Below are 16,153 nucleotides of genomic sequence, written 5' to 3'. Positions count from 1 at the left end.
GGTTCAGAGGCAAACGTAAACATTGAATCTGACAGGGCTCTGCATTGGTTGTGAAGCCTGGTTTTTGAGATGCCTTCATTTGGTTGGAGTGCCGTGTGTGTGATGTGTGCAGCAAGCCCTATACTTATTATTGCTGGTTGTCTACTGCTGGTTTTGGGATTTGTTAGGCTTTGTATAGGTGCATACAATATGCACACATCTGAATGTACATGCTCATATGATCTTAAGTTATATTAGAACCTGATCATTGTACTGGTTGGTTCTCGCGTCCTGATGTTTGGTATGGTACATACAAAATGCACAGCTGCTGCAGGCAGGAAATCGGACAATAGGGAAGTGTTTGTGGTATGAAGACACACTAATGACTGTCACCCACACAACAAGGCTACCTGTCCAGTTGTGTTAATTTTCCAGACTCTCAGAAAGACAACGTCTCCGGTCCTTATTTATATTTAAGTCTGTAATTTATATTGGGACAATGTAGGGGGTATGATCAGCATGCAGGGTTTAAAGAAACAGAGGCAGGGGTGTATGATGAAATAAGTGATTTATTATAAACAGTGCTTGGGTGCTCGAAAACCAAAAAAAGTCATACAAAACCAATACCAAAACCTTAGCTCCCCTTGAGCTTAACTGAACACAGACAGGTCCCTCTACTCATATAAGGAATTAAAAACTCAAATGCAATAATCAGGTCCGTAATCCAAAGCTGTTATGCAATGTCAAGTCCAAGTTAGTTACCGTCGTTGTCTCTGCTCTGGCTCGTTCTGACTTGTACTGCTCTCTCACTCCGTGTCCCAAGCTCACCTCTCTGCCTCTCCACATCAGGAAGCCAAGCAGGGGAGAGACCGTTACAGCAGAGACAGTAGTCATGTGTCCTCCCCCCCGTAATTTGTTTTCCCCGGTCCGAGGAGATGCAGGGCACTCGGCATGCTGTCACAATATATTTTATATATGTTGAAAATGTACTTTAGAAATGTACTTCACTAAAATAGTACTTATAACATGTGATTGTAATTTATGTCTCTCTCTCCTCAGAGTTGCAGATGGACTTGGAGGCGAGGGAGACGGCGGTGTGCGCTGTGGGTCTGACCCTGGGGCTGCTGGGGGTGGCAGCAGGGACCTTCTTCCTCATCAAGAGCAACAACTGTAACTGAGAGATGACTGAATCTCACAGACATGGGAAACACACTGCTGATTACAGAATACACAAGAAAAAGGCTCTTTCATCCTGGCAGATTTTGTCCATAGTAGTATCAGAAATCAAGCAGAGTTTGAGCCACAGAGCAGCTGGGATGGGCGGTAAACTGTTTAAATTATTCACTTTAAATGAGTCACTAAACTCTGCTTATTTATGGTATCTTTTAAGAAATAGTCAAACACTGATTCAGAACCAGGGAAAATTAAAGATTCAAGCTGATTAAAAATAACCTCAATTGAGAGGAAGTTTAAGGTTTAACCTTAATTGTACATCACACCTTATGTCCTCTCTTGCAATGTGGAGTGGTTAAGGCATTGTAGTGGAGGGTTGTGGGTTCAATCCCAGGTGTGGGACACTGCTGTTGTACCCTTGAGCAAGGTACTATACCTAGATTGCTCCAGTAAATGCCCAGCTGTATAAATGGGTACAATGTGAAATATAACACTTTTTCAGGGGTTTTCGGGTCCCAGCGAGATGGAAGATCGAACCCCGGTCTGCGGCACCACAATGGAACGAGGCACAGGCCTCTTAGCAAGGCTCGTAATCATTACAATATAATATATTGTAACAATGGATAAGGGTGTCTGCTAAGAAATCAAATAATAGTAATAATAATAATAATACACCTGGGAAAGAAAATAATTCCTCTATGGGGTTGAGGAATGGGTTTGCTGTGATGGGCTTCAAACCACTCTGTGACTACAAGGGACTGGTGAAATGCCACATTGTCCCATATGATTACAAAGGTTGGCATATTTTGCCTCACTTGCCCTCTTTCCTCACCTGGCACAAGCCTTCCATAGAGCTCATCCAGGACTGAAATTAGGTCATTGTATGACCTAATTAGCAGTTTATCTAACAGCAATCCATCAGAGGATATTGCTGCACACATTATGATGTTGGCACCCCTCTGGCCCGGGACAGCCACTGTTGGTCTTTTCCCAACACATTCCTTCCTTGCCGCTGTGTTTTGGCCGAGTTGAAACCAGCCTCACCCACAAAGATGAAAATGTGGGGTGTTTGTGTGGCTTCAAGCTCCATGACTCTCTAAAATAAATCCACAAGACAACATAAGAGTTGTGCTATTAGAGTAGATAACATTATACCTCCCTACCGCTGCCAATCTGGCATCGCACCCGACCCCCACCCTTTGCCTTTGCCCTTTGTGGGTGGTGGGCCCACAAGGCAGCTCCATGCAGGCATTTTAGGCTGAGCCCCCCGAGGTTATGCAGGTCACCAGGCGCTCGCCAACAAACACCACCCCCAGGCCTGGCTCCTGGTGTGGGTCCCGGTATCCCTGTTCTGGGCGAAGTTCTCTTGATCTTTATAGAAGATACTCCAAACAACATGGCTCCAAGGTTCACAGGATCACACAAGCCCTTCCACCAAGACAAGGTTACAATCCTAGGAAGGGTTCTTGTGGGAGGTGTTGTGGGAGTATGGGGTGCCGGGGCCATCCGATCCTGTCCCCCCCCAATGTTGAGAACCTTTAGTAGTCCCCCCCAATGTGTGCCTGGTTTCATAGGCGTAGTGGATGCATCCCCCCCAATTCTGAATCCAAACCTATGCCACTGCTGCTGAGGGGACTTGATTCAAGTCTTCAAATCATGAAAGGCATCGACCACATCAAACCAGAGGAGCTTTTCCAGATCAGCAGGGACACTCGCACCCGGGGACACAAATGGAAATTGGGCTTCAAGGCATTCAAGACAGAAAACAGGACCGGAGACGCTGTCATTCTGAGAGTCTGTAAATAAACACAACTGGACAGGTACCCTCTTTGTGTGGGTGACAGACATTAGTGTGTCTTCATACCACAAACACTTCCCTATTGTCTGATCTTCTGCCTGCAGCAGCTGTGCAGTTGGCTCCAGCGCAGGGGGTTTACAGAGGAAGGTCCCTGAGACACTCTAACCTCCACCAGATGTTACCTCTGCACAGGAAGCAGGACACACTGCAGTTTAGTGGAGCTCTGGGCCGCAGCCAATGAGACGCTCTCCCCGGCCCTCATCAGCAGTGACTGGGGAACAGGTGGCTTTAGTACCAGAGTCAGTGGGACAGTGTGCCAGTCCAGAGGGACTTGTGGAGAAGCCATCCGAGTGCACTGAGCTGAGACAGGGAGGGGTGATGATCTAAATTAATCACTGGATAACATAGATTCGAATGAATGATGTGCATACTTTGTATCACAGCTGTACATACATACATACATAAGCAGTTTAAAATGATGATCTCTTAAAGAATATGTAATAAACTGTCAGAAGGGCGAGGGGGTGGGCTAGCTACTATTTACCGAAATTATTATAATTGCAGACAAAAAAATGGTGAGGAATTTTCTTCTTTTGAATCCTTGTCTCTGCTATTAGCTAGCCAACCACCTATTTTTACCTATTTTTATTTTAATAATTTATCGCCCACCTAAACCTAGTCAGTTATTTCTGTCTGAATTTGCTGAATATATGTCTATACTGTCAACTAATTATGATAGGATTCTTTTACTTGGAGATTTTAATCTTCACATTGATAATTAAGCTGATTCAAAGGCTATTGACTTTTTAAGGCTCCTGGATTCTCTTGATTTTAGTCAGCATGTTTCAGGGCCTGCCCATAATCATGGCCATACCTTAGATCTTGTCATCTCTCGGGGTCTAGTTGTATTGTATTTTATTTGAAGCCATTGTATCTGTACCCAGAAAGAGTGGTGCCCACACTATTAAAACCCGTGTCATTAATTCTTCAACTGTACAAAGGTTTTCTGAAATAATAAGTTCAGCTCCATCACTTCCTTTGCAGTCTCTGTCTACTGAATTATTAGTTGACAGATTTAACCACATTTGTACTACTACTCTCCATACAGTTGCTCCAGTCAAGGTTAGATTAGTTTCACTTAAACAGAATGCTCCCTGAATTAACAATACTATCCGTCAAATGAAAAGAGACTGTCGTTAGATGGAACAAAAATGGAGGGCTACAAAATTGCATATCTATTTTGATATTATGAAAGATTATCTATCGAGGTACAATGAAGCTATAAGATCTGCAAGATGTGCATATTTATCCAAATTGATTGAAGAAACTAAAAATAACTCCAGGGTGCTTTTCTCAACAATAGATAAATTGATAAATCCTTCATTCTCATCCATCTGTAACATAGAAGTGTCATCATCCAAGTGTGAAGAATTTCTCAATTACTTTGAAATCCACAACTTGTATGTTAGATCCCATTCCAACAAGGTTCCTGAAGGATGTCTTTAGTTACTTGTGTAATGATATTCTTGCCATTGTGAACAGTCGCTTCTTTCAAAATTGCTCTGGTTAAGTCCTTACTTAAAAAACCCAAATTAGACAGTTCACTTCTGAGTAATTTCAGACCCATTTCAAATCTTGCTTTTCTAGCAAAAGTTCTTGAAAAGGTAGTGCTTAAACAACTTAATGATTTTCTGATTAATAATAACATGTTTGAAAAGTTTCAGTCTGGGTTTCGTTCAAATCACAGTACAGAAACTGCCCTGGTAAGAGTAATAAATTACTTATTAATGAGTGCAGATTCAAATACTATATCCATTCTTGTTCTTTTGGACCTTAGTGCTGCGTTTGATACTGTGGATCATTCCATCTTAATTGATTATCTTAAGGGATGGGTGGGCTTAGTTGGTAAAGTACTAAACTGGTTTAGATCCTAATTTACAAACAGGCAGTTTTTTGTTTCACTGGGGGAGTCTGTGTCGGGTTTAGCAAATATTACCTGTGGTGTCCCTCAGGGCTCGATTCTGGGTCCGATTTTATTCTCTTTATACATCTTACCTTTAGGTCAGATTATTCATAAACATGCTGTAAATGTCCACTGCTATGCTGATGATACACAGTTATACATCTCTGTGAAACCTGGGGAAATCAGCACAACAACAGTTTTACTTGAGTGTATCACCGATATTAAAACTTGGATCTCATTAAATTTTTTGCAATTAAACTCTGATTAGACATAAGTATTGATAGTACTACTGTAATGCTCTTTTTTCTGGACTTACTAGCCAAACTTTATTAAAGCTGCAGCTTGTGCAGAATGCAGCTACAAGGGTCCATACCAAAACCAGAAGGAGAGCACATATAACTCCTGTACTTGCTTCTTTGCACTGGCTTCCACTGAAATATCAAATTGATTTAAACATTTTATTGCTAACATTTAAAGAATTAAATGGAATGGCACCAGATTACCTCTCAGAGTTGTTGTCCCTTTATCAGCCTCAGCGTGCTTTGAGGTCGACTAATAGTGGCCTCTGTATTCCGAGGGTGAGGCTCAGGAGGAGAGGGGAGGTTGCTTTCTGTGTTTCTGCTCCGCAGTTGTGGAATTTTCTCTCCGAGCATGTCAGAGGCTCACCTATAGTAGCTACTTTTACATCTAGGCTATTTTTATAATTTAGCTTTTTGATTTTATATATCATTGTTTTTAGTGTTTTTAAATTGTCTTTTTCTCTTTTTGCGATTTATTGTGTTTTTCATTTTGTTTATTTATTAATTTGTCATGTTATTAATTTTGATTGTAATCTTTGTGTTCTGTTACCTTCTTATTTGTGTGTGTGCAGTGCCCTGAACCTTGTAGTATGAAAGGTGCTCTATAAATAAATATTATTATTATTATTATTATTATTATTATTATTATTATTATTATTATTATTATTATTATTATTATTATAAACGTTTTTTGATGGAATGTATTGATTTGATTAAATGTGTGTGTTTGATAGTTTGCTGTTTTCTGATGAATGCTGACCAACCCTTATCCTGGAGAGTGCTGTCATTCTGGTAATACTCTCCTCTTCAACACTAACAGTTTGGGTCTGGCATTTGTATAATAAATTAAATAAATAATGAAGCTGAACAGAAAATGTAATTATTTCAATAGTTAAAGAGTTGTATAATGTCTTGGAACAAACCGAGGATCCATTTACTTGCAATGATACCTTTTGACTAATTTAAAATAATTGAACATAAATAAGTTAAACTACTGCAGACTGTGAGATAAATGTACAAGCAACATTTTTAAATTATTTGTAAAAGTACAGAAAATGTATCAAATAAACAGTGATGACATGCTCTCAATAGAAAATACAGAATCATTTTTAATAATGTAATTAAATATACTTCCTAGAACATCCCATATTTACAGAAGAGATAATTGTCTCTACCTAACCAATAATCACGATATCGCAGTGTGGAAATAGCTGATGCTTTGTGTACAATGCCGTAGATCCCGTAGTACCTATAATCAGACAGCTGGAAATGCCATGCAGATCAATCCAGTTCTGCCGGTCTCTGGTCAGTGTTAGATACCTTATTTGACCAAAATATCTGACAGATTCGTCTCAGACATCCATTATGGAAGTGTGAAGAAGATAGCAATGGCCAGATGACCAATGATGTTAAAAATGCAGCAGAGTCAGCATTAATGTCCAAAAACCCCAGGATTTATTGAATGGTTGAAAGAACTAGCCAACAAGAAGCTGTCAGCCTATAACTATATTACAAACCATTTTCAAAAATCAAACAAAATCAACAAACAAAAAAGAAGCAAATTCTTGGATTACACCTTTCAGAATCAAACCGTTCTTTCTTTGAATATTCTGACCAAACTAATACACAGCTTTACACAACCACCTCAACAGAGCTTAGACTCAAAAGAACTCCCCCATCGAGGCCTAAGGTCGTCCTATAAACTTTCCGATGCCCCTCCCCATGTCTGGACCGGTCCAAAATTCACCTCACACAAGTAAGCTTCCATAAAGCAATACATATTTTTAGTATATTATCTTAATATAATTTAAATTCAATAAATACATTTAAACAAAATGTCATTAATTTTATACATCACTTTCATTTACACGGTCTGAATTACACATGTAGACTGATACCTTTACCAGCAATTCAATGGGATATGTCTCAAGGATGGAGCAAAGTTCTGTGGCTAGGACCACACTTTGCTGGACACCACAAGGCAAAAGACCTAAAGGCCACCCAGGTAACACCTGGCACCGAACAGTTGAAAAGGAGCTGAAGCAGATGGACTGGACCTGCGGTGAAGCCAAAGTAAAGGCCAAAGACAGACAAGCATGGAAGTTTCTTGTTTTGACTTTATGCTCCTCTTGCAGTGAAGAGGATAAGTAAGTATGTAACCTGTCTCTGCCTAAATGTAAGGTATAATGTTTTCAATCGCCTGTGTGGGACCCCGGTAGAATGTTGAGCATAAAAGTTGACACCCCCCCCTCATAATGATGCCCCCTTAATTATTTGTTGTTATTTTGCTTAATGCCTTAATAAGATCAGACTATGTAATATACTGTACACTCACATATTTTGTAATGCAGATATATTAAAATATGGTTATTGTCACTCCGGAATTGTTTAGCCAGCTCAGAGGTCATAGGTAAGGTGCGCACAGTTTGCATCATCAGGAGTAGACCGAGGTTGCAGTGCAACAGGAGTGCTGATTTATATGTACTCCTGTGTTTGTGATTTCAGGTGAGCGACAGAGTGTTTATGTATGTAAAAGTGATATAAACTATCAAATATATACATAAGAAGCAAAAGGGAACATGTAAAGTGAAAATGAATCTTTAGCTTTAATGTAAGGTCGCTACTGAAGTGTTCGAGTTGCCGAGCGACTGGAGTGCTGATTTACATGTGCTCCTGTGTTTGTGATTTCAGATGCAAAGGAAAATAAACCCCTTTTAAACCCAAGCATACCTGAAAGTTGCCGTTATTGTTCAGGTGTGAACACCTGCACAGTGATGTTTCTCTCTTGCAGATTCATTTGTAACTTTTGTAAATGTGCTGCTTTTATACTGATATTGCCTAACTTACCAATGCACACTTTCATTTGACAAGAATAAAGTGTGATTATATTGTCCACATGTCATTGATTATTCTGCTGGTAGTTTAAGACATTGAGTTTAATGTACATTGAGGCAAAGCAATATTACTATTCTTATCCAAGCCCAGCTTAGCTGTTAAACATGCAGAATGAAAAGGAAACAGACTCAGTGCTGATGAGGCTGCAGGTGAGTTGTCAATCAGAGCGATAGTGTGAGATCCTCCAGTCCATGCTGCAAGGCACACCGCTGTCCAGGCAGGGTCAGGTCTCTGAGGAAAGAGATCACACTGTCAGGGCTGCTGCCCAGACTTACCCACACTTATTACACGTGTCTAGGACTGGCTCAGACTGGATCAGACAACCTCCATCACCATTAAACTGCACACATCAAATCCGAGTCTACTGGAGGGAGCTGTGTTGGCTCCACTGGTACAGTTTCAGAAATGCCTGGCAGGACTGCAGTGCTGTGTAATGTGTTGAAGTTGTATTGAAAGTCTTTATCCTCAGAGTCAGAAGATTTCAGATTTAAGGAGATGGTATATCAGGGGACTCCCTTTCCTCTCCAGACTCCAGGACTGACCTGACTATGGAGCAACAACACAGTGAAGCGTTTCACAAAATGCAGGGAATTTACGTCAGACATATTTGTATTGAATCTTACCTTAATCTGACGGCACCAAAATGCGACCTGAAAGGCGATAACATGGAGGATCAGAGATGCATCTCATAATAATATACATTTGCCATTAAAGCAGTATTTCCAGTGATGCTAAGTGTATATCATTCAGATGCATATTTCTGAGATTAGATTATAGGAGATTATTTTATAGACTATTGGGCATTGTTGCGGCATTGTAACGATATTTCTTCCCAACATGCATTATGACTCATTGTCAGTGTGTTGCTATTGAGCAACCCTAGATAATGTTTTATATAAAATGTATAATGTTTGAAATACTAATATGTCAGTAGAGCCAATTGTATTAATTGTCAAGCAAGCAAATGTAAGCAAGGCTGTTTTTACGAGTGCCGACGCTGCAGAAGTCACTCCCAGCATCTGCGTCAAGATTTCTGTGGCTTATCTTAAGGTTGGAGAGGTCACCTCATTATTATTGATCAACAGTTGCTTTGAGGACTATGGAATCAGACCTCTCCCAGTATATCAAAGGAAGCCATCTGGTTTCCACATTCCACACCTCCCCCCAGGAAGACAACCACAAACATTCAGAAACCTGACCTCAAGACAACACTTTGGGTAACCTGTGACTGACCCTGCCCACAGACCCACATGTTATGCATTGTCTAAAAAGCTGTTAACTTCTGCTGTTTAGAGAGACTCTGCTGGAGAGCTTCCATGTCGGGCCCTTCCAGGCCTGGCATGTTAAATAAATACATGTTTTCCTCTGTGCATCAAGACTGAATTCTTCACAAAGATGGGAACTGAACATCACAGAGAAAAGCTGACGTACAATTGCTTGTGTGAGAGAAAAGCACTACTCGATTCTCTCTAGCACTACTCTACTCTAGTATGGTACAACTCTATTGGGTAACTGTTATATTAAAAATGATGTGAGAGCACCCCCCCCCTCTTTCTCTCACCCGTAGATTTCTTCTTGTAGTAAATCACTCCGGCCGCAGCAATGATGAGGCCCAGCACCAGTCCGCACACACCCATGATCACCTTGTTCTTCTTGGACTCGGATGCAGAGTTATCTGGGAGAGAGAGGAGAGTTGATGGGAGCTGTGCTGGACATAGGGCACACTGCTGTCTGCCTGGCCAGCGGTAATAGTGTTGATGCAACCAGGCTGGAACCAGAAAGAGCAGCCCCTCCTGCCCTGGCACCCAGCCACTGTACTCAACACTGATCCACACTGCGCTTGTATTGTGCCAATCCTAGTGTGGACACAACACATGAAGGTCAATCAAGGACCAGAAGACACAGGGAACTGCTCAGACAGAGCTGTTCTTATTCTTATTATATCAAAACAACATAGTCATTGACAGTCATGTGACACACTACTACGATCACATTAGATTTGATTTTAAGATTCGGTGTGTTACTGGCACTAATGTATGTAATGTTCACTGTCACCTCACACTCTCTCTGCCCTGCCCTGTGTTCAGCAGAGCTGCTCTGCTCTCCCTCAACTAGATTGTGTACTATGGGTTTCATTTTTATAAATGTCAGATTTAAATCACTACAGTCAAACACACTGACCCCAGGTGACCTCCAGGGGCTGCTCCAGGCTCTTGTGCTGGACTCTGCAGGTGATCCTCTCCCCAGCGCGGGGGCGCAGCTCCAGGTGAGAGTGGATCTGGTAGGTCCAGTCCCCATTGGCCAGCAGCTCGGTGGAGGTGACATCAGTGCTGGTCTCCACCCCGTCTCTCAGCCAGGTGACGTTGATGCGCTGGGGGTAGAAGCCAGTCACATGACACACCAGCAGCACGGGGTGTCTGGAGCTCACCGGCTTAGAGGACCTCACCCTGACAGAGGGGGTGACTGAGACACAGACAGAGACACACATTACTGGGGATAGACTATAGCAGGACATTTCCATAGCAGACGTATGTGAATGTAAATAATGTGTTCTATATCATAGTACAGAAGCAAAGTGATGCATTTGAACCAGGAGGCATAGGTTTCATTTCATAATTGGGGGGATACTTTCAATATTGGGGGGGGGGAGCTGTCAACATTGACTATGCCTATTTACATTATTAGGGGGGACAATGTAACTTCTCTCAACACTGGGGGGGACGAATCCCCCCTGCTCCCCCTAAACCGATGCCTATGCTTTGAACACAGATCTCTTGCTAAGGGCTACAGATGTGTTTGAGTTGAGTCTCCTCTGTTCTGGTCCTCCTTGATCTCTCTTTGGCCCCTGACCCTGTGGCCCACTCCATTCTCCCATCTACCTTCTCAGACCTCAGTTTATCTTAAGCCGACAGTCATAAATGGGAATTTCCTGCTACAAGGACCATCACAATTTTGAAAGCCCACATGTATATGGATCATTTGAAAGAAAATGTCTTTGTATATGCTCAGAACATAGCTTGGAGTAACACAATACACATTGTTTCCATTTCATTTGTTCATGTTTCACCTTTCATCAGCACCTCTATGTATAGCAGGCATCTCCACATATCGCTTCAGCGGCGTTTCGACAACCACTGTACCAATTTGCGAATTGATATGATTCAAACTATAATGTATTCGTGAAAATAGAACAACAGCGCCCCGATTTGCAAATACATGTCCTAGCTCTAATGCTGTTTTCTGGACAAAATGGAAATGCAAACGCTCTTGTAAATGCATGGTCAAAGACTACTATTACAAATGCATGATCAACCTGCTTCAAGATGGACTTCATTCAATTAATAATGCAATTGTGAAATGAGAGAAAAAGCACCCCTCTTTACAAATGCATGTCATACCTCTTACGCCATTTTGCAGACAAAATGTAAATGCAATTTGCAAACGTTATTGCAAATACATGATCATGCTCGACCAACCTCTAACCTTCGACCTCTGAACCTCTGAACATGCCCAACAGGACTGAAGCGCTGCCATTGGTCAGCGTCTCTGTTCGCTGTTCTCTGCACTGTGGTCTCTCACGAGAAAAGCACTCGGTTTCAAGTATAAGTATTGATGCAGACCCGGAAATCAGGCGGTTCATGGAATTACGATTATTTTGAATGTTACTCTTGCTTCATGTATAAAAATAATATATATATATATATATATATATATATATATATATGATGACACTATTGACTGTAAACACTTTAAAGGGAAGTAAAATTAGAAGTGGTGGTGCCCTGTATAGAGCTACAAGTGTTGTCCTGTTGGCTAATTTCATATCTCGATCAGAACCTATACTTGTTAATATAAAACGCAAGAATGTCAGCCCTCATGCCAAATACCTTTTGACATCAGAAATAAACACTGTGCAGAGAGCTTAACTCACATTAATTGCACCTATATTATTATTATTATTATTATTATTATATTATTATATCCTATATTTGGCCTTCTCCATGAGGACAGAGATGTTGCCCTCAGCACATTACATTTAAAAAAAATTGCCCATGGGGCAGTAAAGTCTAGGTGGTCTAGGTGCTGTCCAAACACATACCTAAGTGGCCAAACAAAACTGTAGCTGAAATAAAACAAATAATCATATAATACTACTTACAGATCCACCTCAGGATCCAGGCGGTCTGTGACTGTACCAGCGTGCAGTGGCACTGTACTGCATGGTTATGCAATCCTCTTGTGCAGAGATGTTATTGGCTAACCACCAAATCTGCATATCGTTTGAAAGCTGAGTGTATTGACTACAAGCTCGTGTCAATCTCCCAGACACCACAGACAGCGTTTTCCTGTCACAGGTTGCTCTTTAGAGCCCGGGGGGGAATGATGCAGGCAGATGTATCAGGGGACACACACCCATATAGACAGGCATAGATCCCTCAAATTCTTATAGATTTCTTTTGTAAATAGGCTTGTTGTGTTCAGAACACCCTAACACAGAGGTTCCCAAACTGTGGGGCGTACCTCCTTCAGGGGACATGGGTAAAGAGTCGAACTGATAAAATTGTGCCGATGGTAGGCTAATCTGTGTCATGTGTGAAGACGTGTTTCTACTTTAGTTTTTAAAAGTCAGCAACTGCAGAAGTTTATAAAAATATTTTTAATAAGAAAGACACAATATATATTTTAAATAACTGCTAAAATCGTATGAAATGGAAAGAGGGCTTGCTGTATCTTCTGTAACTATGTTGATTCAGGTGCACCCGTCTCATTAATTTGAGTGAGCAGCATTAGAGCTACTTAAAGCAGCTGTTGAGACCAAGAGGTAAACAGAAGTATATACAAGTTGCCACAGACAGAGACAGGAGAGTACAGGTGAGAGGCAGCCTTCTTGTTGTTTGACTAATTTCAGACCAGTAGCATTGCTCATTTTTTTTAAGTTTGCCTTAATTGAAGAATTTAGCATTGTCTGTAGTTTGCCTAAATTGAAGCCAATTCAGTCCAGCTGCTGAGTTGGTGAAAGTAAATAGGTTGTAGAAAGGAGATTTAGTCCAGGACTAGCAGGACTAGGGCCTTTTTCTAATCTATATTAATGATCTGGACTGTGGGATAGTTAGCAAACTTGTCAAATTTACAGATGATACTAAAATAGGTGGCTCAGCAGATACAATTTTGGCAGCACAGGCTATTCAAAGGGACTTAGATAATATTCAGTTGAGGGCCGACACCTGGCAGATGAAATTCAATGTGGACAAGTGCAAGATAATACATGCAGGTAACAAAAATGTCCACTATAATTACACTATGGGAGGAACAGAACTAGATGAAGTATCGCATGAGAAAGACCTAGGAGTCTATGTGGACTCCTCACTTTCTCCATCCAAACAATGTGGGGAAGCAATAAAAAAGGCAAACACAATGCTAGGGTATATTGTCAAAAGTGTAGAATTGAGAACAAGGGCAGTGATGTTCAGACTGTACAATGCACTAGTTAGAGCTCATCTGGATACTGTGGACAGTTCTGGGCTCCACACTTCAAGAAAGATATCGCTGCTCTAGAGGCAGTTCAGAGGAGAGCAGCCAGACTTATTCCAGGTCTGAAGGGAAAGTCCTACTGAGAGACTGAGGACCTGAACCTTTTCACCCTGGAACAGAGGAGACTACGTGGGGAGTTGATCCAAGTCTTCAAAATCATGAAAGGCATCGACCACATCAAACCAGAGGAGCTTTTCCAGATCAGCAGGGACACACGCACCCGGGGACACAAATGGAAATTGGGCTTCAAGGCATTCAAGACAGAAAACAGGAGACACTTCTTCACACAGAGAGGCGTCACAATCTGAACAAACTCCCCAGCGATGTGGCTGAAGAGACAAATTGGGAACATTTAAAAATAGACTGGATAGGATCCTTGGATCACTCAGTTATTAATGGACACCAAACGAGCACGATGGGGCGAATGGCCTCCTCTCGTTTGTAAACTTTCTTAAGTTCTTATGTTCTAGATGGAGTAAGATGCATAGAGAGATTCCAATGTAAATGGCCAAACAAAAGTGTGAAAAGTAAAATACAAACAAGTATTCAAGTGTATTCATCTTTGTTAAGCGTTAAGGCTTTCAAAAATATAATTGTTGATATCAATATGAACGTGTGACTTGTGACCCAAATGTATAGGGGGCATGCCAGCCAAGAAGTCAGCGCCTACAGCCATACATTGTACACCAGTCAACCCAGCACCGAGCGATTGGCCGCAGCTCTCAGAATCTCCTGCTCAACCAATCAGTGTCTGATGCACAGGACCGCAGATACGTGTGAGGCGTAGTTGAGATTTTGGAGGTGTGCGCGTCATTTACATTCTTAGAATATTCATTCTTAGAGGATTCTTATTTAGATTTTTTAAATAGAGAGAGATTGAGGAACTATATTGATATGTCCATCTTTGTTTCTTTTGCAGATAAAGTCATTGTGGGATGTCTTACCCTCTCTGTCCAGGGTGCTGGCCCTTAACACCTCAGCATTGTGTTTACAGTAGCGTTCCTCATCTGCCAGGATACTAGCCATGTAGTCTTTATCCTTGTTCCAATACTCTGCAGTCCTGATTCCATACTCTGTGTATCCAACATGCTTCCGGATTTTACTGTCAAAATGAATGATCTCCATCTTGTTGAAAACGTCTCTTCTCGAGTACAGCATACCCCGCATACTGTCACTGTACTCACAGTCCACTACGAACTGGTTCACATAAGCACCTAAATAAAACTCAAAAAGTAAACATATTACGTTACTGACATTCGTTCTTCTTAGATACCTTTGTTAATGTGTGTATATATACTATTTAATAAATTAACAAACATTTGAAGGGAGGACGGTGGCACAGTGGCTAGTTCTTGTGGGACCTCGGATCAGTTCTGGTCTTGGGTGTCTGCATGTGCAGTTTGCATGTTCTCCCTGTGTCTGCGTGGGTTTTCTCTGGGCTGGTGCCCTGTGTCTGCAGGCTTGGGTTCTGGCTTACTGTCACCCTGTACTGGGTAAAGCACTTACTGATAATGATGACTGACAAAACAGTTTGAGGCAGAAAAAAGAAAACAACTGAATCCTGGTGAGGAAAGAGATTTCAAATGTGAATTCTGCTGACATAATTTCCCCATCTCTTCATACCACATGAAAGCAGTAAAGAAGCTTGCACAGTGTGGTTGAGGGAGGAGCAGCAGATAACATTGAAAACATGTGTAGTGGGAAAATGTGCTTTTATTATATTCTTTATATTATTAATTGTTTCATGTTGTTAATTCAGTTTTGTCTATAAAGCAAATCCTTAGTTTGTATTTACTCCTTTCTGGGAGCTACTTTAATTATCAGTTTCTTAAAGCATTTCGGTCTGTAGTTTCATACATGTAGGTCACGTTACCCTGTCTCTGCCTTAGAGTTCATTGTTTCTTGAATTGTATACAACTACTTTAACCAACCATTGTCTTTTGGATACTTAACCAACTACTGTCTGAGAGGGCACTTTAACTAACCATTGTCTTTTGTATTTTCAATCAACCATTGTCTTCTGGATACTTAAACAATGGCTGTATTATTATGTGGTAAATATGGGTTGCACAAGCAAGTGTGAAATATGTTTGGCTGTATTGTCTCTTTTACTCAAATCCTACATGTAAAATTTGTTCAATGAAAGCTACTAAGTGAAATAATCAAACTAATGAGCTCAGTTGAGTTAATCCCAATTCCAAACATAGGAGTAAATGGCAGTTTTTTTACTTACCGGCTCTGTGGTTTGTTCCCACGCAGCTCAACACAATTAGAAACGCAGCCAGTAGCTGAGCGCACCATGAGGATGCTGAGTGGATCAGGGAGGACTCCATGGGGGGTGACTGTGCACTGACTGGAGCTGTGCTGGGTGACAAGTCTCTGTAAACTAGAGAATCACCTGCAGAGAGGAGAAGGGAGAGCAATTTTTTCCAGCTCCACCAATCAGCTGCTCTCATTCTGGCATCATCTGTTGTGCAGTAGATCATGCCTCTCTTTGAATTTCCTCAAATTTTT

The 16,153-nt window shown here is 41.2% G+C and overlaps 1 protein-coding gene across 3 annotated transcripts; it reads right to left on the bottom strand.

The window, feature by feature from the left end:
• Positions 1 to 6,644: 6,644 nt before the first annotated feature.
• Positions 6,645 to 16,004, bottom strand: LOC136771787 (HLA class II histocompatibility antigen, DR beta 5 chain). 3 transcript variants are annotated; one of them, XM_066724306.1, is made up of 6 exons: positions 15,873 to 16,004; positions 14,584 to 14,853; positions 10,289 to 10,570; positions 9,669 to 9,782; positions 8,731 to 8,757; positions 6,645 to 8,338 (listed from the first exon to the last, which is right to left on the bottom strand). In XM_066724306.1, exons 1-5 carry the CDS (start codon positions 15,970 to 15,972, stop codon positions 8,732 to 8,734), a joined length of 792 nt encoding a protein of 263 aa, XP_066580403.1. In that variant the 5' UTR covers positions 15,973 to 16,004; the 3' UTR covers positions 6,645 to 8,338; position 8,731. The 3 variants fall into 3 exon arrangements, with proteins under 3 accessions (XP_066580403.1, XP_066580404.1, XP_066580405.1); XM_066724307.1 differs by having other exon boundaries at positions 14,584 to 14,863; positions 15,873 to 16,001; XM_066724308.1 differs by lacking the exon at positions 14,584 to 14,853.
• Between the last annotated feature and the right edge of the window lie 149 nt (positions 16,005 to 16,153).

The sequence above is a fragment of the Amia ocellicauda genome, chromosome 15, assembly GCF_036373705.1.
Source record: "Amia ocellicauda isolate fAmiCal2 chromosome 15, fAmiCal2.hap1, whole genome shotgun sequence".
Classification (NCBI taxonomy): Eukaryota; Metazoa; Chordata; class Actinopteri; order Amiiformes; family Amiidae; genus Amia; species Amia ocellicauda.
Note: the sequence above shows the minus strand (reverse complement) of the source record. Positions and strands in the feature narration are given on the sequence as shown.